Source organism: Xiphophorus hellerii, chromosome 19 (genome assembly GCF_003331165.1).
Source record: "Xiphophorus hellerii strain 12219 chromosome 19, Xiphophorus_hellerii-4.1, whole genome shotgun sequence".
Lineage (NCBI taxonomy): Eukaryota > Metazoa > Chordata > Actinopteri > Cyprinodontiformes > Poeciliidae > Xiphophorus > Xiphophorus hellerii.
The window spans coordinates 10,965,286-10,990,002 of record NC_045690.1 but is presented as its reverse complement, the minus strand read 5'-3'; the positions used below and the strand labels follow the sequence as shown (position 1 = coordinate 10,990,002).

At 39.1% G+C, this 24,717-nt stretch overlaps 2 protein-coding genes across 39 annotated transcripts in view; both read left to right on the top strand.

The window, feature by feature from the left end:
* Window positions 1-24,717, top strand: part of LOC116709098 (serine-rich adhesin for platelets-like) — a 40,417-nt gene that overhangs the window by 12,513 nt on the left and 3,187 nt on the right. For 6 of the 36 annotated variants that reach the window (XM_032547421.1, XM_032547437.1, XM_032547436.1 and 3 more), the window contains 40 exons: window positions 4,636-4,749; window positions 4,833-4,946; window positions 5,028-5,141; window positions 5,226-5,330; window positions 5,410-5,442; window positions 5,598-5,708; window positions 5,787-5,900; window positions 5,979-6,092; window positions 6,175-6,288; window positions 6,372-6,485; window positions 6,570-6,674; window positions 6,754-6,786; window positions 12,880-12,990; window positions 13,069-13,182; window positions 13,261-13,374; window positions 19,519-19,572; window positions 19,650-19,703; window positions 19,781-19,834; window positions 19,912-19,965; window positions 20,043-20,096; window positions 20,174-20,227; window positions 20,305-20,358; window positions 20,436-20,489; window positions 20,567-20,620; window positions 20,697-20,750; window positions 20,828-20,881; window positions 20,959-21,012; window positions 21,090-21,143; window positions 21,221-21,274; window positions 21,352-21,405; window positions 21,484-21,644; window positions 21,776-21,932; window positions 22,019-22,150; window positions 22,262-22,372; window positions 22,456-22,507; window positions 23,388-23,488; window positions 23,569-23,690; window positions 23,780-24,045; window positions 24,236-24,326; window positions 24,409-24,689. In XM_032547421.1, coding sequence (XP_032403312.1) covers window positions 4,636-4,749; window positions 4,833-4,946; window positions 5,028-5,141; window positions 5,226-5,330; window positions 5,410-5,442; window positions 5,598-5,708; window positions 5,787-5,900; window positions 5,979-6,092; window positions 6,175-6,288; window positions 6,372-6,485; window positions 6,570-6,674; window positions 6,754-6,786; window positions 12,880-12,990; window positions 13,069-13,182; window positions 13,261-13,374; window positions 19,519-19,572; window positions 19,650-19,703; window positions 19,781-19,834; window positions 19,912-19,965; window positions 20,043-20,096; window positions 20,174-20,227; window positions 20,305-20,358; window positions 20,436-20,489; window positions 20,567-20,620; window positions 20,697-20,750; window positions 20,828-20,881; window positions 20,959-21,012; window positions 21,090-21,143; window positions 21,221-21,274; window positions 21,352-21,405; window positions 21,484-21,644; window positions 21,776-21,932; window positions 22,019-22,150; window positions 22,262-22,372; window positions 22,456-22,507; window positions 23,388-23,488; window positions 23,569-23,690; window positions 23,780-24,045; window positions 24,236-24,326; window positions 24,409-24,689 — 3,808 coding nt within the window. Of the gene's footprint in view, window positions 1-4,635; window positions 4,750-4,832; window positions 4,947-5,027; window positions 5,142-5,225; window positions 5,331-5,409; window positions 5,443-5,597; window positions 5,709-5,786; window positions 5,901-5,978; window positions 6,093-6,174; window positions 6,289-6,371; window positions 6,486-6,569; window positions 6,675-6,753; window positions 6,787-12,879; window positions 12,991-13,068; window positions 13,183-13,260; window positions 13,375-19,387; window positions 19,442-19,518; window positions 19,573-19,649; window positions 19,704-19,780; window positions 19,835-19,911; window positions 19,966-20,042; window positions 20,097-20,173; window positions 20,228-20,304; window positions 20,359-20,435; window positions 20,490-20,566; window positions 20,621-20,696; window positions 20,751-20,827; window positions 20,882-20,958; window positions 21,013-21,089; window positions 21,144-21,220; window positions 21,275-21,351; window positions 21,406-21,483; window positions 21,645-21,775; window positions 21,933-22,018; window positions 22,151-22,261; window positions 22,373-22,455; window positions 22,508-23,387; window positions 23,489-23,568; window positions 23,691-23,779; window positions 24,046-24,235; window positions 24,327-24,408; window positions 24,690-24,717 lie in introns of all 36 variants that reach the window. The other 30 variants (XM_032547411.1, XM_032547418.1, XM_032547417.1 and 27 more) reach the window with 30 other exon arrangements.
* On the top strand, window positions 15-4,208 carry LOC116709101 (uncharacterized). Of its 3 annotated transcripts, XM_032547444.1 has the most exons (4): window positions 15-521; window positions 1,070-1,339; window positions 2,646-2,651; window positions 2,963-4,208. In XM_032547444.1, the coding sequence occupies exons 2-4, from the start codon at window positions 1,076-1,078 to the stop codon at window positions 3,653-3,655; spliced, it is 963 nt and encodes a 320-aa protein (XP_032403335.1). In that variant the 5' UTR covers window positions 15-521; window positions 1,070-1,075; the 3' UTR covers window positions 3,656-4,208. The 3 variants fall into 3 exon arrangements, with proteins under 3 accessions (XP_032403335.1, XP_032403333.1, XP_032403334.1); XM_032547442.1 differs by lacking the exon at window positions 15-521 and having other exon boundaries at window positions 544-1,317; window positions 2,556-4,208; XM_032547443.1 differs by lacking the exon at window positions 15-521 and having other exon boundaries at window positions 544-1,322; window positions 2,561-4,208.

The following is a 24,717-nucleotide window of genomic DNA, read 5'->3' as shown; positions in this document are numbered from 1 at the left end:
AGCAGCTCACAGTGATTCTTGAGAATAGGGACAAAACAGGTCCCATGGATAAAGTACAAAATTTGAATAAAATATACACCAAATATATATTTTTTAAATATCTGACTAAACTAACCTGGGTCATCTGAGCACAACAATGTATGTTTTCCTGGTGTTTGCTGAATATTTTTTTATTTTAAACATTGTAGTAGGTGAATGGTGTCTGTAAAAGCCCTTGTCCTGGTGTAGAACTCAATACATTATCATAGTTTAAAAGAACTAAAATAATTATATTTAGTTGTCATAATATATTATTTTATAAGTATTCAAACAACTAACTTCATAACTATCAATGAATGCAATTAAAAGTCATTTAATGTATTTTCAAATTCAATTGAAATTGTGTCCTCAGTTTTTGTCAACACCGTCAGACATAGAAAGAATGTGAAAAAAATCAGGCATTATTGAAGGGCACCAGAAATTCTGAGGACCCCATGACCACTTCCTTTCTCTTCCTGTGCTTGGGGGGATAAGCAGCTCTGGTTAGCTTATATTATCCTTTTGTTTTTTCTTCTTTTTTATTCCTAAGTTGTTTGTCACAACCATAAAGTGTCAACACCATAAGTAACATTTTTCAAAATTTTGATGAAATTTTGTTAAATAAATGCTTAATTTTAGTATATTTTAAGGATTTAAAAGAACTGATGAGCTACAATATGGCCTCCTTCAGAATATCATCATATAAATGAAGTTAGCATGGCGTTTTGTCAACTCCGTCAGATGTCAACTCCATCAGATTTTTTAACTGACGGTGTTGACTCTCTTAGTGATGGTGTTGACAAATGTCACTTAAGTGTGCAGTTAATTCATTTTACTGTATTTTACATAATTGACAGCACTTCACATTCATCATGTATTTCTTTTTAAAAATGTTTCTGATTATTTTCAGCAACTTGTAAAGTTTAATGGTTTAAATTTAATACAATTTTATTAGTCCTTTAAAATTAATAAGATGTAGTTTATTTTGTAAGGGAAGGGTATGTTTATCCCATGACAAGCAGTGTACTGATGATAATTGCCTATATTTCAGGCTACAATGGCCAGAGAAAAGCTGTCAGTGGAGGAGCGCAAGAGAAGGAACAGGGAGTATCAGAAAAGAAGGAGAGAAAAAATAAATAGCCAGCCTGAGCTGAAGGAAGAGTTTTTAAGAAAGGAAAGGAAAAGATGGAGACAGAGAGTGGAAGAGGGAAAAATAAAACATATCAATAGTCTGGGTGAAAGAGATAAGAGACATAAGAGAAGACTTTGGAAGCAAAAACAAAAGGAGGCAAGAGAACGCAGAAACAGAGCAAAGGAAGGCCAGAAAAGTGTAGATACCCCACCGCAGAGTCCTGTAGATTTAAATTTTGAAGAACCAAGGAGCACTAGGCAGCGGGCAGCAGGGGAAAGGGAAAGATCTAAAATGAGGAAAAGGCATTCAAGACAGGTCAAAGAACTAAAAGACAAAATTCACAAGTTATCAAAAGAGAGAAGCACTCTAAAAAAGCGACTTGTACGCATAAAAGAAAAAAACAGACGTAAAAAGAAAAAAACAAAAGACTCACCTCAGACTAAGACCGAAAAGATGCTTCAAGGGAGCAAACTAAGGAATCCATTAATCAAAAGATCATTAGTTTTCCACCATGCCTTGACTGCAGAGTTGAAAAGCAATGCCCATCATATTCCCAGAAGAAGCAAACTTGTAGCAAAGCACGCACAACTTTCTTTGTCTGGTAGAATTCTCAAGAAATATCGGCTACTTCATCGGGTTCATGAGTTTGGCTTGACTTACAAAACACTGAGAGAAAAAATGCAAAAACAAAGGAAGCCTAGCTTTCTCCAGCGCATCTCCCGCAGTGTGCACATGTTTTTGGAAAACAATTCAAGGGTGACGACTGACAAGCAAGACACCATCACCAGAAATAAAGTAAAACGTCAAAGAATGATTCTAACTAATACTATGCAAAACCTTCATGGTGTATTTCTTCAACAAAACCCAAATATTAAGCTTAGTTACTCATCATTCTGTGCCTTGCGTCCTTTCCACATCACACCTATCAGAGCCTCAGATCGAAAAACCTGTCTGTGTCAGTACCATGAGAATGCCATGTTGATGCTTGAGGTCTTGAAATCATTCAATGCTGTGGCAACCAGCAACCTTGAAGAGAGTTTCAAACTTATCTGTTGTTCTCCAGCAAGTGAGTCTTGTCTTTTGCGTGCTTGCTCCCGCTGTTTAAACAAATGCTCAAGTCTTTCTCCAGAAAAAGGGACAACACCAGTAAAATGGTCACAGTGGAAACGCGTAGCGGAGCAAACAGAAGTTGGAACTCACTTTCACACCAAACTGCAGGAATACACTGGCACCTTGTCAGAGCTTATGTGTCTCTACCAAGACAAATTAAAAAATGAGACAACCACTCATGTCCACTTGGTTCGAAATCAAACCAAGGAGTATCGGAATATGATAGCAAATTGTGATGAAAATACAGCCATTGTTCATGTTGACTTTTCTGAGGCCTGGAAATGTAAATTCAGCTCAGAAGTACAATCCTGTCACTATGGACAAAATCTCCCGCAGATCACACTTCACACAGGCATGTTCTACACTGGGCAACAAAAAGCAGGATTCTGCACAATCTCGGAGTCAAAGCGTCAGGATGCTGCAGCCATATGGACCTATATGGATCAAATCCTCACAGATATTCACATCAGATATCCGGCTATAAACACTATCCACTTTTGGTCTGATGGTCCAAGCAAACAATATAAAAATAAGAAGAACTTCTTTCTCCTCTGTGTTGTCCCGCAACGTCTGGGATTTGAGAAAGCTACATGGAATTTCTTCCCAACATCACATGGCAAAGGCGCTCCAGATGGCATTGGGGCGACGGTGAAGAGATGTGCTGACAGTATTGTGCTGAGAGGTCAGGATATCATAGATGGCAAATTATTCTTTGACAAGGTGTCCAACAGCTTAAGTGGTGTCAAGCTGCAATTTGTGACAAATGAAGATTTTCAGTCTTATGACTCTCTCCTCCTGCAAACCCTGAAATCAATTCCAGGAACAAGAAACATTCACCAAGTGCTAGCTCAGGGGAATGTCATCCATTGTAGGTTCCTTTCATGTTTTTGCGGAGAGCCACAGATTTGCAAGTGCTTCAGTCCCACCATTCACTCTTTTGGCAACACAACACAGGACCCAGATGTCCATGAAAGTTCAACCACTGCTAAAGTTCAAAATCCTCTGGAAATGCTGATGGAGGAAATGGAGAAGGAGCCGAGCAAGACACCTAAAGGAACAACAACCCTGATAGATCCTTGTGATGTCCAAAGTGAAGACTGGCTTGTTGTGATGTATGATGGAAAATGGTGGCTGGCTAAAGCCTTACAAATTGACAAAGAGCACGAAGATGTACAAGTGGAATTTTTTCATCCTCATGGACCAACTCTTAGCTTCAAGCAAAAACAAGGTCGTCGGGATATCTGCTTTGTGCCATTTTCGGATGTCCTAGTTAGGCTGAGAAAACCATCCTCACCAGTCCGCACAAGCAGCACCAGGGGTGTATACCGCATTTCACCAGCTGTTATGGATTTTATTGAAGGAGAATATGTGACACGTCTATTGCCTGGGGATTAAATATTCTGACTTTTAAGCGATTTAGAAAGATATGAATTAGTTCACAATATATTTCAAAAAGTTCTGTCGTGTATATTTTTGTTTGTATTCATCTTTTACATTTTGATTGAAAATCGTCCTGGTTGATGACTTTAGTGACAAAGGTACATTCTCAAAAATTTAGATGTTCCTTGAAATCTAAATATGGTTATTTCACATTTTTTCTTCATATCTTCACATTCTACAACATTTCAGCATTTAATTCTTCTTAAATGTCATTTCAAGTTCAGTGTTTTCTTTTTACTTACTAGTTTGTCACCACCATCAGTTTTGTGTCAACACCGTCATGTGCCGTCAACTCTGTCAGATGTAGTTTATGTTGCATTTTGTTTAAAATAATATTTATTTTGTTTCTTGATAGGCATTTGTTTGTGAAATGTCTGAATTCATGTATTTGGTGCATATGTGTTTTTTACTAATAAATGACACTGTTCATTGTGGTGATTACTTTCAAAATTGTTTTTTGTATCAATTGAACTGGAGTAATTAAATACAGACTAAATAAATGTTTAAATTGTGGTATGATTAATTTAAAAAACATGGACATAATTAAAATAATTAAGACACCACAGAGAGTAAAAATATCAGTCATAAGTTCATTAAAAAATAATTTTATACCAATTTATTTTTGTCTGATGGTGTTGACAAATTTCTCAGTCAGATCCAGTAAAAATGTAATTTAAAAGAAAATGCTGCAGCTGGGAGCCTGCACCTTAACATATTTACATTCCCAAAACATTATTTGTCATGTATGAATACATAACTTCAGGAATAAATAACATTTTTGGTGGAAGAATTTTAAAACCATTTTGTCCCTTATCTCAAGAATCACTGCTCAGTTTCTCAAAAAAGTTATTTGGTAAGGTCATATGAGTACTATTCATGTTTGCTGGACAACTAAAGTTTCACATTACAAATTTAAACAATCTTTTCTGAACTAGACGTCACAACCTACAAATGAAAGCACTTCATCAGGTGCAACAGACCAAGAAACTTTGTTTACAACCCCAAAATTCAACACCTCCAGCAGTTCCGATTCTCAAACAAGTAATGAGGTATAAGAATCTATGTAACTCTTATTTTGAAAGGCAATTAATACTTCACAAATCAAACGCAAACATACTCTTTTTTGAACCAGGCTTCAAAAATGTCAAAAAACATCACTTCATCAGAGACTTCAGACCACAATGGTTTGTCTACAAGCCCGACTTTCAGTAGCTCTAGCAGTTCTGGTCTTCAAACATGTTATTTGGTAAGGCGATTTCCATATTTTTCTTGTTTGGTACAAAATTAGTATTTCATAAACTTGAAAAAACAATCTTTTGTGAACTAGGCTTCAGAAAGTACAAACAGCATCAATTCATCAGGGAACATAGACAAAAATGGTTTGTCTACAAGCCCAACTTTCAACAGCTCCAGTAGTTCTGTTTCTCAAACAAGTTACTTGGTAAAGTGTTTTTTCTACTTTTCATGTTTGGTAAATAACTAATGTTTCACACGTGAAAAATTTAAATAATCTATTATGAACTAGACGTTGCCACCTGAAAGCACTTCAACAACTGCAACAGACCAACATGGTTTTACAGGCCAAAATATCAGCACCTCCAGCAAATCCGTTTCTCCAACAAGTAATGAGGTAAATTGATCTCTATGATTTTTATTTCTGAAAGACAATAATTCACACATCAAACTGAGGTTGCTCTTTTATGAACAAGGCTTCCAATCGTACAAATGACACCACATCATCGGTGAGTGCAAGTCAAAATATTTTGCTTACAACTTCAAACTCAAACAGTTCTGTTTCTCATAAGTTATTTTGATAAGATGATATGTGCAATTGTTTTTCTTCAAAAACAATTATTGTTTCAATCAAAAAAACTTACTTTAATCTTTTATGACCTAGGCGTCACCACCTTCAAATGAAAGCACTTCATCAGGAACAACAAATGCAAATCAGTTGTTTACAACCTCCAATTTCAGTGATTCAACAAGTTCTGTGTCACAAAAATATTTGGTAAGGTGATTTCTATTTTATGTTGAAAACTAAGAAATATTACACACATCAAAATTAATAACTCGTTTTATACACTAGACATCATCACCAACAAACAACAGCATTTCAATGGGGATTGCACAGTCAGAAAGTCAAGAAACAAGCCCCAATATCAGCACCTTCAGCAGTTCTTTTGCACAAACAACTCACATGGTAAGTTTTCCTCTATAATTCTTATTTTTGAAAGACAATCAACAAAATAAATAATAAATGTGATCTCTGATGAACTAGGCTTCCAAAAGTACAAGCAACAGCACTTTTCCAAGAACAATAGACAATGACAGTTGGCTTACAACCTCGAATTTAAACTCATCAAGCAGCTCAGTTTCTCAAAAAAGTTATTTGGTAAGGTCATATGAGTACTATTCATGTTTGCTGGACAACTAAAGTTTCACATTAAAAATTTAAACAATCTTTTCTGAACTAGACGTCACAACCGACAAATGAAAGCACTTCATCAGGTGCAACAGACCAAGCAACTTTGTTTACAACCCCAAAATTCAACACCTCCAGCAGTTCCGATTCTCAAACAAGTAATGAGGTATAAGAATCTATGTAACTCTTATTTTGAAAGACAATTAATACTTCACAAATCAAACGCAAACATACTCTTTTATGAACCAGGCTTCAAAAATGTCAGAAAACATCACTTCATCAGAGACTTCAGACCACAATGGTTTGTCTACAAGCCCGACTTTCAACAGCTCCAGTAGTTCTGTTTCTCAATCAAGTTACTTGGTAAAGTGGTTTTTCTACTTTTCATGTTTGGTAAATAACTAATGTTTCACACATGAAAAATTTAAATAATCTATTATGAACTAGACGTTGCCACCTGAAAGCACTTCAACAACTGCAACAGACCAACATGGTTTTACAGGCCAAAATATCAGCACCTCCAGCAAATCCGCTTCTCCAACAAGTAATGAGGTAAATTGATCTCTATGATTTTTATTTCTGAAAGACAATAATTCACACATCAAAGTGAATATGCGCTTTTATGAACAAGGCTTCCAATCGTATAAATGACACCACATCATCGGTGAGTGCAAGTCAAAATATTTTGCTTACTGTCATGGTGAGATCTAATTTTCTTAACCACATGCAGAACACCACTGGAGAACAGAGATCAGCAAAATATAGTTTATTAATGTGAACACAGATTCGGTGGATAGAACGACGAACTGTCAGGGGAGGGCTTCTGGGGGAGGCCAGCACACTGAGAAGTAGCAGAGGGAATGGTAAGTTCAGGGGTAATCGGAAATGGGAGCTGTGAGAGTAGTAGCCGATCTTACTTGGGAAAATGATGATGACAGTCCTGGAGGCACTCCGGTGGATACCGGGTCTTGGCTTACAGTATGTTCGAGTGGCGTCCAGGAGGATCGGAGGAGGCTGCGGCAGAGAGCGGGCCAGTGTTTTCTGTGGTGGAGGACAGGCGAGGAGCGAATCCACAATCCGCCGAATAATCCAGAAGAGGCTTTGAGATCCGGCCGAAGGAACGGAAACGGGGCTCGGGCAACCCGTGGGTAGGTGGTGTCTCGAGGTGAGTCAAACCAGGAAGGATTCTTCAAGGAGGCCGCTTGGCGTCACGAAGGAATAGCTGTAGGAGGAAAAACAACGAGAGGGATATTCAGAGGATCTTTCTGGAAAGGCTCGGAGGTAGCTCTCTAGGGGCTTAGAGTACCATATAGGCTAACACTCAAGCGACGAAGTACTGGTAGTCCGCTCCTCTTAAGCTCCATGACTGAAGAGGTGATTAAACACCGGTGCGCTGAACCAAGGCCAGTCCCTCCAGAGAAACCTCCGCCTGTAGACGCCATCTGGTGGATAAGGAATGAAACAGCAGCAAAAAGGAAACCCCCCAAAACCCCGATTCCCAACAGTACCCCCCCCCTCAACGGTCGCCACCTGGCGGCCGGGAAGAACAAGAAGCCCGATAATCCCTAATGAGAGACGGGTCCAAAATAAAAGAGCCAGGGACCCAAGAACGATCCTCCGGACCGTAGCCCTCCCAGTCGACGAGGTACTGCCACCCACGACCTCGCCGACGGGAGTCCACGATCCGGCGGACAGAATAAGCTGGGTGACCATCTATGTCTCGGGCGGGAGGAGGGGGCTCGGAAGGAAGGCAAAGCGTGCTGGTTTGGACGGGTTTTATCTGTGAAACATGAAAAGAAGGATGGACGCGCAGAGAGGCTGGGAGGCGTAGACGAACAGCTGATGGATTGATAATGGACTCTATTTCAAAGGGGCCGATAAATCTGGGAGAAAGCTTCTTGGACATAGACTTCAACGGGATATCACGGGAGGATAGCCAAACCTTCTGACCAGGAGCGTAGGAAGGAGCAGGAGTTCGTTTGCGATCGGCCAGCCGCTTGTTCTGTTCGGCCGTGTTGTGGAGGGCGTGTATTGTGTTCCTCCAGATGTTCTGGCAGCGACGGATGTGGTGTCGAATGGAAGTGACAGCGATGTCGTCTTCCTCGGATGAGAGTAATGGTGGCTGGTAACCTAGAGAAATTTCAAATGGAGACAGACCAGTAGCGGCAGAGACATGGCTATTGTGGGCATATTCCACCCATGAAATGAATTGACTCCAGTCAGAGGGATTAGTTGAGGTGTAACAGCGGAGTGTTGACTCTAATTCCTGGTTCATACGTTCAGATTGGCCATTAGTCTGTGGGTGGAATCCCGAGGATAAAGAAACTTTAGCATTGAGCGCCCTACAGAAATTTTTCCAGACTTGAGAAATAAACTGAGGTCCTCTGTCAGATAGTATTTCCTGAGGAATGCCATGCAAACGGAAAACATGCTTCACTAGAAGTTGAGCCGTCTGAAATGCGGTTGGCAGTTTACGAAGAGGGATTAAGTGACAGGCCTTAGAAAAACGATCAATAATTGTAAGAATAGTGGTCATGCCATTAGACGGAGGTAGGCCAGAGACAAAATCGACAGAAATATGAGCCCATGGACGTTTAGGAACGGGTAACGGTTGAAGAAGCCCTGATGGAGGTTGATGGGAAGCTTTATTTCTAGCACATACTGGGCATGCCAGAACATATTCTTTAACGTCTTTGTGAATAGATGACCACCAGAACTTACGGTTTATAAGCGATATAGTGCGGCTAACCCCTGGATGTCCAGAAAACTTGGACGCATGGATCCAATTAATAAACCTGGCCCGGACCGCAGCAGGTACATAGATCCTATTAGAGGGGCAAGAGACAGGAGCTGGTTCTGATTGTTGGGCTTGTCTGATGAGATCCTCAATTTCCCACGTTACTGCTGCAACCGTGCAACTGGGGGGCAGAATAGTGGCTGGAATCTTCTCCGAGTCATCCGAAGAATGCAGGCGAGACAGAGCATCAGGTTTGACATTTCGAGTTCCTGGCCGGTATGAAATAGAGAGGTTAAATCTAGAAAAGAATAAAGACCATCGGGATTGCCGGGGATTTAGCCTTTTAGCTGATTTAAGATATGATAGATTTTTATGGTCAGTCCAAACCAGCACAGGATGTTCGGCCCCCTCCAGCCAATGCCGCCACTCCTCCAGGGCCAACTTAATTGCCAGAAGTTCACGATCGCCCACATCATAATTGCGTTCCGGGGAAGATAATCTGCGTGAGAGAAAAGCACAAGGATGAGTCTTGTTATCTAACTCGGAAACTTGTGAGAGTACAGCTCCAACTCCGGTATCAGATGCATCAACCTCGACGATAAACTGTTTTGTTGGGTCTGGTTGGATGAGTACGGGCGCACTGGCAAAAAGGGTCTTAAGTTGTCTGAAAGCCGCATCTGCCTCTGGGGTCCAACAGAAAGAGGTCTTGGTTGATGTAAGGGCAGTTAATGGCAAGGCGGTTTGGCTGTAGTTTCGAATAAATCGGCGATAAAAATTGGCAAACCCGAGAAATCTTTGTAGTTGCTTACGTGTCTCGGGAATGGGCCACGCCAAAACAGCCTTTATTTTCTCCTCCGTAGGTCTGATTCTCCCACCTTCAAGAACAAAACCAAGAAATGAAACTGATGCTTTATGAAATTCACATTTTTCAGCCTTTACAAACAGTTTGTTTTCTAAGAGTCGTTGTAAGACCAGACGGACATGTTTCTTGTGTTCTGCGAGGGACTTAGAATAGATCAGGATATCGTCCAAATACACAAAAACAAATACATTTAGGAAATCTCTCAGGACATCGTTAACGAGTGCTTGGAAGAAAGCCGGGGCATTAGATAATCCAAAAGGCATAACCAGATATTCATAATGACCAATGGGTGTTTTAAATGCTATCTTCCATTCATCCCCTTGGCGGATTCGGAGTAAGTGGTATGCGTTTCTGAGATCCAATTTTGAAAAAATAGTGGCACCATGAACCGGTTCGAAGGCGGATGACAACAGGGGCAGAGGGTACTTGTTTTTCACAGTTATCTGATTCAGTCCTCTATAATCAATGCAGGGTCGAAGCGAGCCGTCCTTCTTGCCAACAAAGAAAAAACCTGCGCCCAAGGGAGAGGAGGATGGACGAATTATGCCTGCGGCTAATGAGTCCCTAATGTAACTTTCCATTGTCTCTCGTTCTGGTCGAGAGATGTTATACAGGCGGCTGGTGGGTAGTGGGGCACCTGGGAGAAGATCAATAGCGCAGTCATACGGGCGGGTGCGGCGGTAGAGAAAGAGCTTTTTTCTTACTGAAAACTGGTGCTAAATCGAGGTATTCAGGAGGAATGGATGACAGGTCTGGAGGGTCTGCTTCGGGTGGTTCTGCTGGTGTCTGAACTGGAGAAACTGCTGAACGGAGGCAAGATGAATGACAGAACGTGGACCAGGATTCAATATGTTTGTCCAGCCAGTTTATGTGTGGATTATGTTGTTGTAACCAGTCAAATCCTAGAATTATGGGGGAATTAGCGGTGGGAAAAACAAAAAATGAGATTAGTTCGCTATGATTTCCTGAAATAGTTAACTTCAACGGTTTAGTTTGGTGTGTAATTTGCGGTAAGGCTTTGCCATTTAGCGCAGAGACTCGGAGGGGAACCTGAAGTGACACTGTTTCGATCGCCATCTGCTGGACGAATGACAGATCTATCAGATTTTGTTCGCAGCCGGAATCAACGAGAACAGACAATGGGACTGGCTGATCTTTGTAGATCAGAGTAGCTGGAAATAAAAGGCGAGGAGAATCCTCCCTCCGAGCTTGGTCCGCCAGCCTCCTCACAACTACTGGCGGACCTGGGAGTTTAACCGGACGGGGCAGTGAGCGATGAAATGACCCGGAGACCCGCAGTATAGACAGAGACGGGAGGTCATCCTTTTATGTCGTTCCTCCGGCGTGAGCCGAGTATGACCGATCTGCATCGGCTCGGGCTCCGTTGGAATCTGTGGAGGTGTTACAGAATGAGTCGGAGCGGGAACTGAATATGCTCTAGCTTGCGGTTCTCTTCGGTTTCTTTCTTTAGTTCGAGAGCGGATCCTATTGTCGAGGCGAATGGTAAGACTTATTAGCTCTTCTAAAGTCTCCGGTTCATCTAAGGTGGTCAATTCATCCTTGATTTGTTCATTTAAAGCGTGGAAATAGGCACTCTTTAACGAAGCCGCATTCCAGTCTGATGCTGCGGCCTTTATTCTGAAGTCGATTGCGAAATCCGCTACGGTTCGCTGCCCCTGTTTCATTTTCCACAACTCCCGTGAAATAAACGTCTTGTCCGACTCTTGACTGAAAATTAGTTTGAATTCCCTTAGAAATTCAGCAAAAGTGCACCCATAGTTGTCGGGGATGGGAAATCTGGCTTCAGCCCAACTTAAAGCTCGACCTGACAGTAACGAAAGGACATAGGCAATCTTCGCGCTATCCTGTTCAAAACTTTGGGGAGCATGATTAAACATTATCGAGCACTGTAAGATGAAACCCCTACACTTGTCTAAATCACCAGAAAATCTTTCTGGTGTAGGTGGTCGGACCTCGGAAAACGTGGGGCGGACCGCCTGAACCGGATCGGGAGCTGGTGCAGGAGTAGAGGGTGGAGTTTGTGGAACGGAGTTCTGCAAGAAGTTTGTTAGATCTAATAAGTGCTGGTTGGTTTCGGCCTGACGGGTGCACAGCTCACGTAGGGCGGATTCATGAGATTGAAGTAGGGCCTGTTGTTCTGACAATGTTCTCCTAATGGCATCTGCAGGGTTTGACGGTTGGCTTGAGTGTTCTGTCATGGTGAGATCTAATTTTCTTAACCACATGCAGAACACCACTGGAGAACAGAGATCAGCAAAATATAGTTTATTAATGTGAACACAGATTCGGTGGATAGAACGACGAACTGTCAGGGGAGGGCTTCTGGGGGAGGCCGGCACACTGAGAAGTAGCAGAGGGAATGGTAAGTTCAGGGGTAATCGGAAATGGGAGCTGTGAGAGTAGTAGCCGATCTTACTTGGGAAAATGATGATGACAGTCCTGGAGGCACTCCGGTGGATACCGGGTCTTGGCTTACAGTATGTTCGAGTGGCGTCCAGGAGGATCGGAGGAGGCTGCGGCAGAGAGCGGGCCAGTGTTTTCTGTGGTGGAGGACAGGCGAGGAGCGGATCCACAATCCGCCGAATAATCCGGAAGAGGCTTTGAGATCCGGCCGAAGGAACGGAAACGGGGCTCGGGCAACCCGTGGGTAGGTGGTGTCTCGAGGTGAGTCAAACCAGGAAGGATTCTTAAAGGAGGCCGCTTGGCGTCACGAAGGAATAGCTGTAGGAGGAAAAACAACGAGAGGGATATTCAGAGGATCTTTCTGGAAAGGCTCGGAGGTAGCTCTCTAGGGGCTTAGAGTACCACATAGGCTAACACTCAAGCGACGAAGTACTGGTAGTCCGCTCCTCTTAAGCTCCATGACTGAAGAGGTGATTAAACACCGGTGCGCTGAACCAAGGCCCGTCCCTCCAGAGAAACCTCCGCCTGTAGACGCCATCTGGTGGATAAGGAATGAAACAGCAGCAAAAAGGAAACCCCCCCAAAACCCCGATTCCCAACACTTACAACTTCAAACTCAAACAGTTCTTTTGCTCATAAAAGTTATTTTTGTAAGATGATATGTGCAATTGTTTTTCTTCAAAAACAATTATTGTTTCAATCATAAAAACTTACTTTAATCTTTTATGACCTAGACGTCACCACCTTCAAATGAAAGAACTTCACCAGAAACAACAAATGCAGATCAATTGTTCACAACCTCCAATTTCAGTGACTCAACAAGTTCTGTGTCACAAAAATATTTGGTAAGGTGATTTCTATTTTATGTTGAAAACTAAGAAATATTACACACATCAAAATTAATAACTCGTTTTATACACTAGACATCATCACCTACAAATAACAGCATTTCAATGGGGATTGCACAGTCAGAAAGTCAAGTAACAAGCCCCAATATCAGCACCTTCAGCAGTTCTTTTGCACAAACAACTCACTTGGTAAGTTGACCTCTATAATTCTTATTTTTGAAAGACAATCAACAAAATAAATAATAAATGTGATCTCTGATGAACTAGGCTTCCAAAAGTACAAGCAACAGCACTTTTCCAAGAACAACAGACAATGACAGTTGGCTTACAACCTCAAATTTAAACTCATCAAGCAGCTCAGTTTCTCAAAAAGGTTATTTGGTAAGGTCATATGAGTACTATTCATGTTTGCTGGACAACTAAAGTTTCACATTACAAATTTAAACAATCTTTTCTGAACTAGACGTCACAACCTACAAATGAAAGCACTTCATCAGGTGCAACAGACCAAGAAACTTTGTTTACAACCCCAAAATTCAACACCTCCAGCAGTTCCGATTCTCAAACAAGTAATGAGGTATAAGAATCTATGTAACTCTTATTTTGAAAGACAATTAATACTTCACAAATCAAACGCAAACATACTCTTTTATGAACCAGGCTTCAAAAATGTCAGAAAACATCACTTCATCAGAGACTTCAGACCACAATGGTTTGTCTACAAACCCGACTTTCAGTAGCTCTAGCAGTTCTGGTCTTCAAACAGGTTATTTGGTAAGGCGATTTCCATATTTTTCTTTTGTTGTACACAATTAGTATTTCATAAACTTGAAAATACAATCTTTTGTGAACTAGGCTTCAGAAAGTACAAACAGCATCAATTCATCAGGGAATATAGACAAAAATGGTTTTACAAGCCCAACTTTCAACAGCTCCAGTAGTTCTGTTTCTCAGACAAGTTATTTCGTAAGTTGATCTATTTCATTCATATTTCTGAAAGTCCAACTATATTTATTTTAAAATTAACATGATATTTTACAAACTTGGCATCAAAAGGTACAAACAATAGCACCTCATTAGACCAAAATGGTTCTTTAAAAACTTTGAAATTCAGCAGCTCAAGCTGTTTTGTTTCTAATTTAAGTTATTGGGGCCTGCCATGCAAAGCAATGGCAGGAACCTATTACTATTGTCGGAGAAAGTGTTTCTTTATTCTTTATTTTTCTTCCGTAACCGTTAATGCGGCTCATACTGCTGGGTGCACACCTACAAATGAGGTATCAAAACGTGCAGAAAATTCACGCCATTCCAGCTATTACTTTTGGTGGGATTTGGGCTTAACGTGGCGACATAATTCGCAAAAAACTACGAAAAAAACCCCATTATAAGTCAATGGGAAAAATCCTAGAAATACCCTATTTTTGAGGATTTTCTGTGTCGTCACAAATTCACCTAGAAATGCCATTCAAATTTCATTTTGTAGATACGTCTGTGATCTCTTCGAAAGTGAAGACGGCTCGTCGATACCAGTTACGGTTTGTCCACAATTTGCCTCTAAGCGACCCAAAGTTTCTCATTTTTCCTAAAGTTAGAGTGCGTCTCTGGCTGCTTAGAGTGAGAGATGAAGACAACTTTTTCAGCCCAAATCATTTTTGAAATCGCCATCACGCCCACAAATATCGCACGATTAGTATCAAAATCGGTCCTGACATTGATACGCCTGTCTGCTCCGGTAAAATGTTTTCGAAATTTATCTAGACCGTACGGTTTTCTGTCACGGTGCTTCAGAGCAAAGTCATGCGACAGGATTTTCTGAGGCTGTCTGAGGCTCTCTCCCATGTATTTGAATAGAATTTCAGATCTGGGCACAACATTTCTTTCTCTCATCGCTGTAAATGCTCTGAGTGAGGTACAGATATGAATCTCGGGACTATCGCAGAAGACACATTGACCTCTCATACGCTTTAAACGCTTTTCGAATATGTATTACGGTTCCCCAACAGGAAGGATTTGTTTCCAATGCTTTTTGTCAGTAAAACGTGTTTGCTCAAACACACAATTGTGTGTTTGACAGCTCAGAGCTCAGAGCTCACACCCTGCTGAGACCATTATTTGCCATAGCAACGGATCTCAAGAGGCTATTGGCTGCTGGTTTGGACTACAAATACGCATCGCTGTAGTTCTATCTATAGTGGACCGCTCAGTTGAAACAGATCAGGACTGAACTGGCCTTTAGAACTAATTGCTGCTATGGGCTGTATATAACTGATTTAACTCAGTAACTGTTACACATGGGATTAGTTTTAAACTTTAAAATTAAGCATATTGAAAATTTCACAATAAAAGCCTTGAATATTTTTACATCATGTAATTGCTCTTTTTGGCTTTATTTGACTTTTTCATCCAAAGCACTGTTACACATGGTATTAGTTTGGCCCTTTGAAATGAAGCATACTGAAAATTTCAAAATAAAAGCCTTGAATATTTTTACATCATGTAATTGCTCTTTTTGGCTTTATTTGACTTTTTCATGCAAAGCACTGTTACACATGGGATTCGTTCGGAACTTTGAAATTAAGCATACTGAAAATTTCAAAATAAAAGCCTTGAATATTTTTACATCAACTACTTGCGTTTTCAGCATTATATAACTGATTTAACCCAATGACTATTACACATGGGATTAAAATAGACTGTTTTGCATGAGCAGCAGATAGATCCTCTATTGCACATGTGTCAAACTCAAGGCCCGCGGGCCACATGTGGCCGGCTACGTCGTTTTATGTGGCCCTCTCCCCCCTACCACCGTTTGACAGCCCCGTTGATTGACTTAAAATAGGTTTTGAGCACGAATTGACTACAAACTACATATCCCATAATGCCTTCCGATTCTTACCAACCAACATTACGGCTTCTCGCCACTAGAGTGCAGCAGAGTCACCTCAAGCTGATTATTAATTTTCCCAGCGAATAAAACTGAAACATCGACAAGCTAACAAGCTAAAGAGCGAAGTCCCGTGATGTTTCAATCGAGGACTTTTACCGTCTACTGCCCCCTGATTTGATGCCACAGCTTCGACTCCATGCAGCTCGTGTTTTGTCCACGTTTGGAAGCACCTATCTGTGCGAACAGATGTTTTCAATAATGACTTTAAACAAGGCCAAGCACAGATCGCGCATTACTGACGAAAACCTACACGCCGTTTTGCGGATTGCCACAGAATAGAACTAAAACCAGACATGGACGAACTGACCAGGGGAAAACGGTGCCTGACATCCGGCCAGAAAACATTGGTAAGCACGAACAAACTACATTTAAATAGAATGAATGTAAAACCAAAACTCAGTATACTGGAATATGCATATAGTTTATTGATTTTGCTTGTGTTTTGTTTATTTACAGAACACAACACAATGAGGATGTGTGTGAGTTGGTGACAGGGTGAAGAGGGATCAGCGTTGTGTTCAAGGACAGTTCGTTGCGTAATAAATAACGAAAAAGTTTTGTGAATGAAGTTGAGAGTTAATATCAAAACTTGTTTTTTATTATTTGTCTGCTTATCTTCAAAGCAGACAAAGAATAATTTTCCCAGCGAATAAAACTGAAACATCGACAAGCTAACGAGCTAAAGAGCGAAGTTTAGCTGAGCAGTTTAAAAATACTGAGCATATTTTTAAACTGTAATTTTACATCCATGCAAACTCAAATGTAATATTTAAAACTTGAATACATAAAATCAGTTATTTAACAATATGAGGTGTTGTTTAAAAATAAAAAAGATAGCAATTTCTTTTTATTGCAGAGACATTAGATTCTTAAATTTATGGTATTCTTTAAATGTTGTAATTTTGGTTCATTGTAAACTTTACCTGTAAAAAGTTTGTAGAAATCTTTAACATAAGGTCAATATATATTTTTAAACTGTAATATGTTGTGTGTGTGTGCGTTATTGAAAATTTATATTTGTGACAATCATTAGGTAAATGCTAATGAACTGCCTTCCTGCAGTTTATGAGCATTGAACTGTTACTAAACAGTTCAATGCAAGGTTCATTAGCGTTAGCATTTTAGCTTCAATAAGCTATTAGCTATTTATTTTACTTTTTAGCAATGTTTAGTATACTGAATGGAGTAAATCAATTACAGAAAATATCCTAGTGATTTCCCACATACTGATGAAAGCAATGACGCTAACATTAGCGTTTCTGCTGATTTTAGCTGATATACTTACTTTATAATACTGAATGGTGCACGTCCGCCTCACTTAACGTTCTTGCGATTCTCCGCGTGCCACTGATTACGTTGCGGCGTTCTTTAGCGTCGACGCCGATTTGTAGCGTGACGACGCCGGGCCCATGCCCGACGGGCGCGCCTTGGCAGGCCCCGGCTAAATTTCTTCCGAAATTTTCTAGTTTGGTAAGATGATCTCTACATTTCATTTTTATTATACAACTAATGCTTAAGTATTTTAATAAATACAAATCTTTACGCACTAGACATTGTTACCTAAAAATAACAGCACTTCATCAGGGACTGCACAGTCAGAAAATCCCAAAACAGCACAAAATTTCAGCACATCAAGCCGTTTGATTTCCCTAACAAGTAATATGGTAAGTTATTCTCTATAACTGTTGTTTTTGAAAGACAATTAATACTTCCCCAATCAAAAACAAGTACAATCTTTGAACTAGACTTCAAACATGACAAACAACAGCCCTTCATCTGGGACTACAGACCAAAATGTTTTGCCTGCAAGCCCGACTTTCAGGAATTCAAACAGTTCTGTTCCTCAAACAAGTAATTTGGTAAGATAATTTCCATACTTTTTATGTTTTGTAGACAAATATTTCACATGCGAAAAATTTAAACAATCTTTTATGAACTAGACTTCAACATCTACAAACGACAGCTCTTCATCACATACAACAGTCCAAGGCAGTTTGTTTACAACTCCAAATTTAGGCACCTCAGTTTCTCAAACAAGTCATGTGGTAAGGTATTTTCTTTTATATATGTTTTTGAAAGACCACTAATGTTTCACAAATTTGATAGTTATTTTAAGAGACATCATTTTTCACAAGTCAAAGTAAACTATCTTTTATGAACTAGACTAAAAAAAGTACAATAAGCAGCACCTCATAATCAACCACAGACCAAAACCGTTTGTCTACAAGGGTACTTTTCAGCAGCTCAAGCAGTTCGAAGAGGGTTTCTTTCATTTATATTTTTGAAAGTCCACTAATATTTTTTTTTAATGTGATCTTTTACAAACTTGTCATCAAAAAGTACAAACAACAGCTCTTTGTTAATGCATACAGACCAAAATGGTTCATTTACAACATTGAAATTCAGCAACTTAAGCTGTTTTGTTTCTCATTTAAGTTATTTGGTAAGATAATCTCAATACTTTTCATTTTGTCGTAGACAACTAATGCTTAAGTCATTTAATAATAAATACAACCTTTTATGCACTAGACATTGTCATCAAAAAACAACAGCACTTCATCAGAGACCGCACAGTCAGAAAGTCCAAAAGCAACCCATAATTTCAACACCTCAAGCAGTTTGGTTTCTCAAACAAGTAATCTGGTAAATTAATCCCAGTAATTGTTATTTTTGAAAGACTACTAATACTCCACAAATCAAAAATAAATACAATTTCGAGGAATTAGGCCTCCAAAAGTACAAGCAACACTTCTTCAGGGACTAATGACGAAAAGGTTGTAACTACACGCTCAACTTTCAGCAACTCAGGCAATTCTGTTTCTCAAACAAGTTTTGTGGTAAACTAATTTCAGTCATTTTAGTTTTTTAAAGAAACAAATATTTCTGACATTAAAAAATAAATGCAATCTCTTATTTAATAGAAATTGGCACTTACGAACAACAGCACTTCATCAGGAGCTGCACAGTCATTAAGTTCAACAACAACACTGAATATTAGTAACTTAAGCAGTTCTTTTTCTCAAACAAGTAATGTGGTAACTTGCCCTTGGTTACTTGAATTATTGAAATACACTTAATACTTAACACATCAAAAGTAAATGCAATACTTAATTAACTAGGCTTCAAGAAACAAACTTAACATCACTTGATCGGGTTCTACAGACCAAAATGGTTTGTTTACAAGCCTCACTTCCAGGAGCTCAAGCAGTTATGTTTCTCAAACAAGCTACAAAAGTATAAACATAAACTCAAATCAGTATGAAAGGTCTGCACAAAAAAGCAGGAACAAGGCTAACCTAATCAAAATAAGAAACTAACACAAAATTATAATGAAACTGGAATCAAAGCAAACTACAAAACAACTCAAGAACCTGGGATCCAAACAGTTTTCAACAATTCATACTGATATTTCACACATATAAAAAAACAACCTTTGTTTCATACTAGAACTCTACACCTGCAACATCAGGCACTACAACATCAAGCAAAACTTCTGCTTTGGTAAGTGGATATCTGTAATTTCTTTTCAAAGAAATAACTGACATATTACACATATAAAAACATTTGTTTCAAACTAGCCCTCTCAACCTGCAACATCGGGCACTATAACACCAAGCCCAACTTCTGCTTTGGTAAGATGACTTCTGTAATTTCTTTGTAAAGAAATAACTGACATATTACACATATAAATACATTTGTTTCAAACTAGCCCTCTCAACCTGCAACATCGGGCACTACAACATCTAGCCCAACTTCTGCTTTGGTAAGATGACTTCTGTAATTTCTTTGTAAAGAAATAACTGACATATTACACATATAAAAACATTTGTTTCAAACTAGCCCTTTCAACCTGCAACATCGGGGACTACAACATCAAGCCCAACTTCTGCTTTGGTAAGATGACTTCTGTAATTTCTTTGTAAAGAAATAACTGACATATTACACATATAAAAACATTTGTTTCAAACTAGCCCTCTCAACCTGCAACATCGGGCACTACAACATCAAGCCCAACTTCTGCTTTGGTAAGATGACTTCTGTAATTTCTTTGTAAAGAAATAACTGACATATTACACATATAAAAACATTTGTTTCAAACTAGCCCTTTCAACCTGCAACATCGGGCACTATAACACCAAGCCCAACTTCTGCTTTGGTAAGTTGATTTCTATAATTTCTTTGTAAAGAAATAACTGACATATTACACATATAAAAACATCTGTTTCAAACTAGCCCTCTCAACCTGCAACATCGGGGACTACAACATCAAGCAAAACTTCTGCTTTGGTAAGTGGATATCTGTAATTTCTTTTCAAAGAAATAACTGACATATTACACATATAAAAACATTTGTTTCAAACTAGCCCTCTCAACCTGCAACATCGGGGACTACAACATCAAGCCCAACTTCTGCTTTGGTAAGATGACTTCTGTAATTTCTTTGTAAATAAATTACTGACATATTACACACATAAAAACATTTGTTTCAAACTAGCCCTCTCAACCTGCAACATCGGGGACTACAACATCAAGCCCAACTTCTGCTTTGGTAAGATGACTTCTGTAATTTCTTTGTAAAGAAATAACTGACATATTACACATATAAAAACATTTGTTTCAAACTAGCCCTCTCAACCTGCAACATCGGGGACTACAACATCAAGCCCAACTTCTGCTTTGGTAAGATGACTTCTGTAATTTCTTTTAAAGAAATAACTGACATATTACACATATAAAAACATTTGTTTCAAACTAGCCCTTTCAACCTGCAACATCGGGCACTACAACATCAAGCCCAACTTCTGCTTTGGTAAGTTGATTTCTATAATTTCTTTGTAAAGAAATAACTGACATATTACACATATAAAAACATTTGTTTCAAACTAGCCCTCTCAACCTGCAACATCGGGCACTACAACATCAAGCCCAACTTCTGCTTTGGTAAGATGACTTCTGTAATTTCTTTGTAAATAAATAACTGACATATTACACATATAAAAACATTTGTTTCAAACTAGCCCTCTCAACCTGCAACATCGGGGACTACAACATCAAGCCCAACTTCTGCTTTGGTAAGATGACTTCTGTAATTTCTTTGTAAATAAATAACTGACATATTACACATATAAAAACATTTGTTTCAAACTAGCCCTCTCAACCTGCAACATCGGGCACTACAACATCAAGCCCAACTTCTGCTTTGGTAAGTTGATTTCTATAATTTCTTTGTGAAGAAATAACTGACATATTACACATATAAAAACATTTGTTTCAAACTAGCCCTCTCAACCTGCAACATCGGGCACTACAACATCAAGCCCAACTTCTGCTTTGGTAAGATGACTTCTGTAATTTCTTTGTAAATAAATAACTGACATATTACACATATAAAAACATTTGTTTCAAACTAGCCCTCTCAACCTGCAACATCGGGCACTATAACACCAAGCCCAACTTCTGCTTTGGTAAGATGACATCTGAAATTTCTTTGTAAAGAAATAACTGACATATTGCACATATAAAAAACCTTTGTTTCAAACTAGCCCTTTCAACCTGCAACATCGGGCACTACAACATCAAGCCCAACTACTGCTGCATCAAGCACTACCACTTCTTCAACATCTTTGTCCAGTATGTCGCTAGATAATAACCCGAACTTTAGTACTAAGGAACAGAATCAAACTGAGAACGCTGAGAATGCAGCGTAAGTATATCTGTCAATAAATTCAATGACCTAAGAATATCATAATCAGTAGTAGAAGCTGCATTACAAGGAGTGTTAAATTGTCAGGACATATAATTATGTTTTGATGAAAATCTCTTTTTATGTTACAGAAATACCATGAGTAAAATTAATATTATTGCGGAGTTAATGGGCAATAGGACCACAGCAAGCATCACAATTGGTAAAATTCAAGGAGTGTTTGCTAAACTGACACAAGAAAATCAGAATAACAAGAACTTTGTCTTCGCATCAAATGGAGATGTAAAGGTACACAGCCTTATTTATACAAGAAAAAAAAACATCATCAGACATGATACAGTACACATGTATTTGTAATAATCTGTTTGTAATAGATTTTATCAGAAAGCAACAATTTGGCGACAGACTACACTCTATCAGTTCATCTTCCAAAAGAAGCCAGTGAAATGGCCGTAAAGAAAAATGGCTCCTATATTGGAATTTTGCTTTTTCCAGAAATTCCTAAGGTAAAACAAAGGATCAGCTATTTAAATAAAATAGCTGAGATAACTGCTGGTTCTGACGGAACCAGCAGTTTTTTCATCAGTCCATTCATAACAGTGTTTTACACTTAACAGATCAACGCAACAAGTTATTTTTTTAATAATCAAATCCTGGGGATTGAGATGGGAGTGAACATATTTAACCTTTCAGAGACCATCAATATTCAGTTCAGTAACGTGAATACGGTAAGAGATGCTAAACACTTTCAGAATAACCTTTTGTTGGACACAATAAGAGTTCAGATGTTTCTTCGTCTGTCCCACTACAGACTGGACGGAGTGTTTCTTGCGTTTCATGGGATGGGAGAAGTAACCAGCCAGGTTGGTTTAAGAATCTTATTGAGTTTCTAAGCAGAGGCTCACAAATGCCATTTCTAGATTTTAGCTTATTTGACTCACCAAGAAGGTGTTTATCCATCCATCCATATATGCTTGTCTCAGGGATGAAAGGTTGAATTTAATGTCTCAGGAAATTAAATTCAACATTTTAATGGAACCTTTCCTTTTCTTCTTTTGTCAGATGTTTTAATGTAAAAGGGCATGTGATATTAAAGAAATATTAGTCTGGTTAGTTGGCTTCCTTCTATTTATCAGCCAACACTGTACTTATATATATATATATATATAGTATATATGTGTGTGTGTGTGGGGGGGGGGGGGGGGGGGGGGGGTGTATGTATGTATATTATATAACAATATAACATGATGTTTTTTGGTTGTTGTTGAGATGTTCAGATGTGTTTTATATGCATCATGTCTTCCCAGTTTAAGATAGTGCAAGATGAATTTTTACATGTGCATTTTCTTTGGTGCATTGGTCCCAAACCTTCATGCACTGTGGGATCTAGACACACTGCCTCTGCTTTGTGACTCCTCTCCCTCCTACAGAGAGGGTTGTTACTTTAAAGACAGATGAGAAAGACAGGAGTGAGCAAAAGTTTGATTTATTTTAAATTATATTGTCAATACAGTACTTAATGATAATATTGCCATTGATTTTCTTATATTGTGTAGTCTAATACATGCAACTAGAGACTTATATTGTTACACCTGCTTTTTATTAGTGAGTGGCCACTGCATTATTCTTATATGCACAACAACTCAGACATGTCAGGCAGTGCTGAATTTTCTCCCACACCTTTCTCACCTATCTGGTACATTTCAGTCATATCTAATTACTTTGATCCCTACTGGCCACCAGGTGGCGCACACAACTGGATTACAGATGGCTGCAAAACAATAGAAGTCAACAGCAGCCTCATATGCCAATGCTCTCACCTTACCTTCTTTGCTCTTATTATGGTGAGTCATTTTTATGCATTTTTTAAGAACACCACGTATATTTTTCATGTTTACTAAGCAAATATTGTTGTTTAAACCAGTCACCAGGGAATAAAAATATTAGTTATTCTGACTTGAAAACCCTGACCCAAATCACAAAAGCTGGCTGTGGCATATCCTTGTTCTTCCTGGGTGTGATTCTCTTCATGCATTTTCTCGTAAGGTAAAAAAAAAAAAGAAAAAAAGGTCTGCTTTTGATTTAAATTCTACTTATAGAAGGGTATTGTTAACACAAACCAATTTGCTTCACAGGAAAAATAAAGCCAGTGAGGCTGTAAAGATCCTCATGAATCTCTTTGTCGCCCTGTTCCTCTTGAACCTTTGCTTCTTGATAAATGAGTCAATCGCGAAATTGAAGGTCTTAGCAGCTTGTGTGGCGATGGCAGCGACTCTGCACTACAGCATGCTGGCCACATTCACATGGTTCTTCATGCAGGCCTTGCACCTGTACTTCAATCTACACCAGATCTCCACAGACATCAAATATTACATATACAAGATTTGCATCGCGGGATGGGGTGAGAGCTCCAAATAGTTCAAATTTACTGTGATTTTTCAAATGTCTTCCAATTCCAGTGTTAAATGTTCTTTAGAATTTAAAGTTATTGATATTTGAGAATATTTTCTTGCATTATTATGTAGCTACCATTATGCTACTTGTCTGCAGATTATAATCACTAAAAGAAAATGTGTTTTCTCTCTGTTTAGTCATTCCCGCTCTGATTGTGATTGGACTTCTTGCCTCTAGTAACTATGGTAACGTGGAAATTTCTGATAATAATGGGACTTCAGTAAACATGTAAGGATCTTATGAAGATACTTTAAGTTACATATTTATGCTTCAGATTATAAAATAATCAAATCTCTCTCATGACTTCCAGGTGTTGGATCCCTGACTCTACATTACACTTAGGAGTGAACATTGGTTACTATGGAATTGTGTTCATCTTCACTCTAACCGTATTCCTTGTAACTGTAGTGCAGATCACTAAATTTGCATCTAAAGCAGACAACAGGGACAAAATCTCTACCAAGAAAAGGTTTTTCTCTCTTCTGGGTCTTTTCTGCCTTTTGGGCATCAGCTGGGGATTTGCTTTTTTCAGCTACGGCCCTCTGCTCCTTCCCTCCTACTACATCTTTACCATCCTCAACTCCTTTCAAGGTAAGCCTAGAACTGAAAGTGAACCTCT

Excerpts from the sequence above, each read along its gene's own strand:
- LOC116709101 (XM_032547442.1), top strand. The coding sequence starts at position 2,615 with ATGTTCTACACTGGGCAACAAAAAGCAGGATTCTGCACAATCTCGGAG.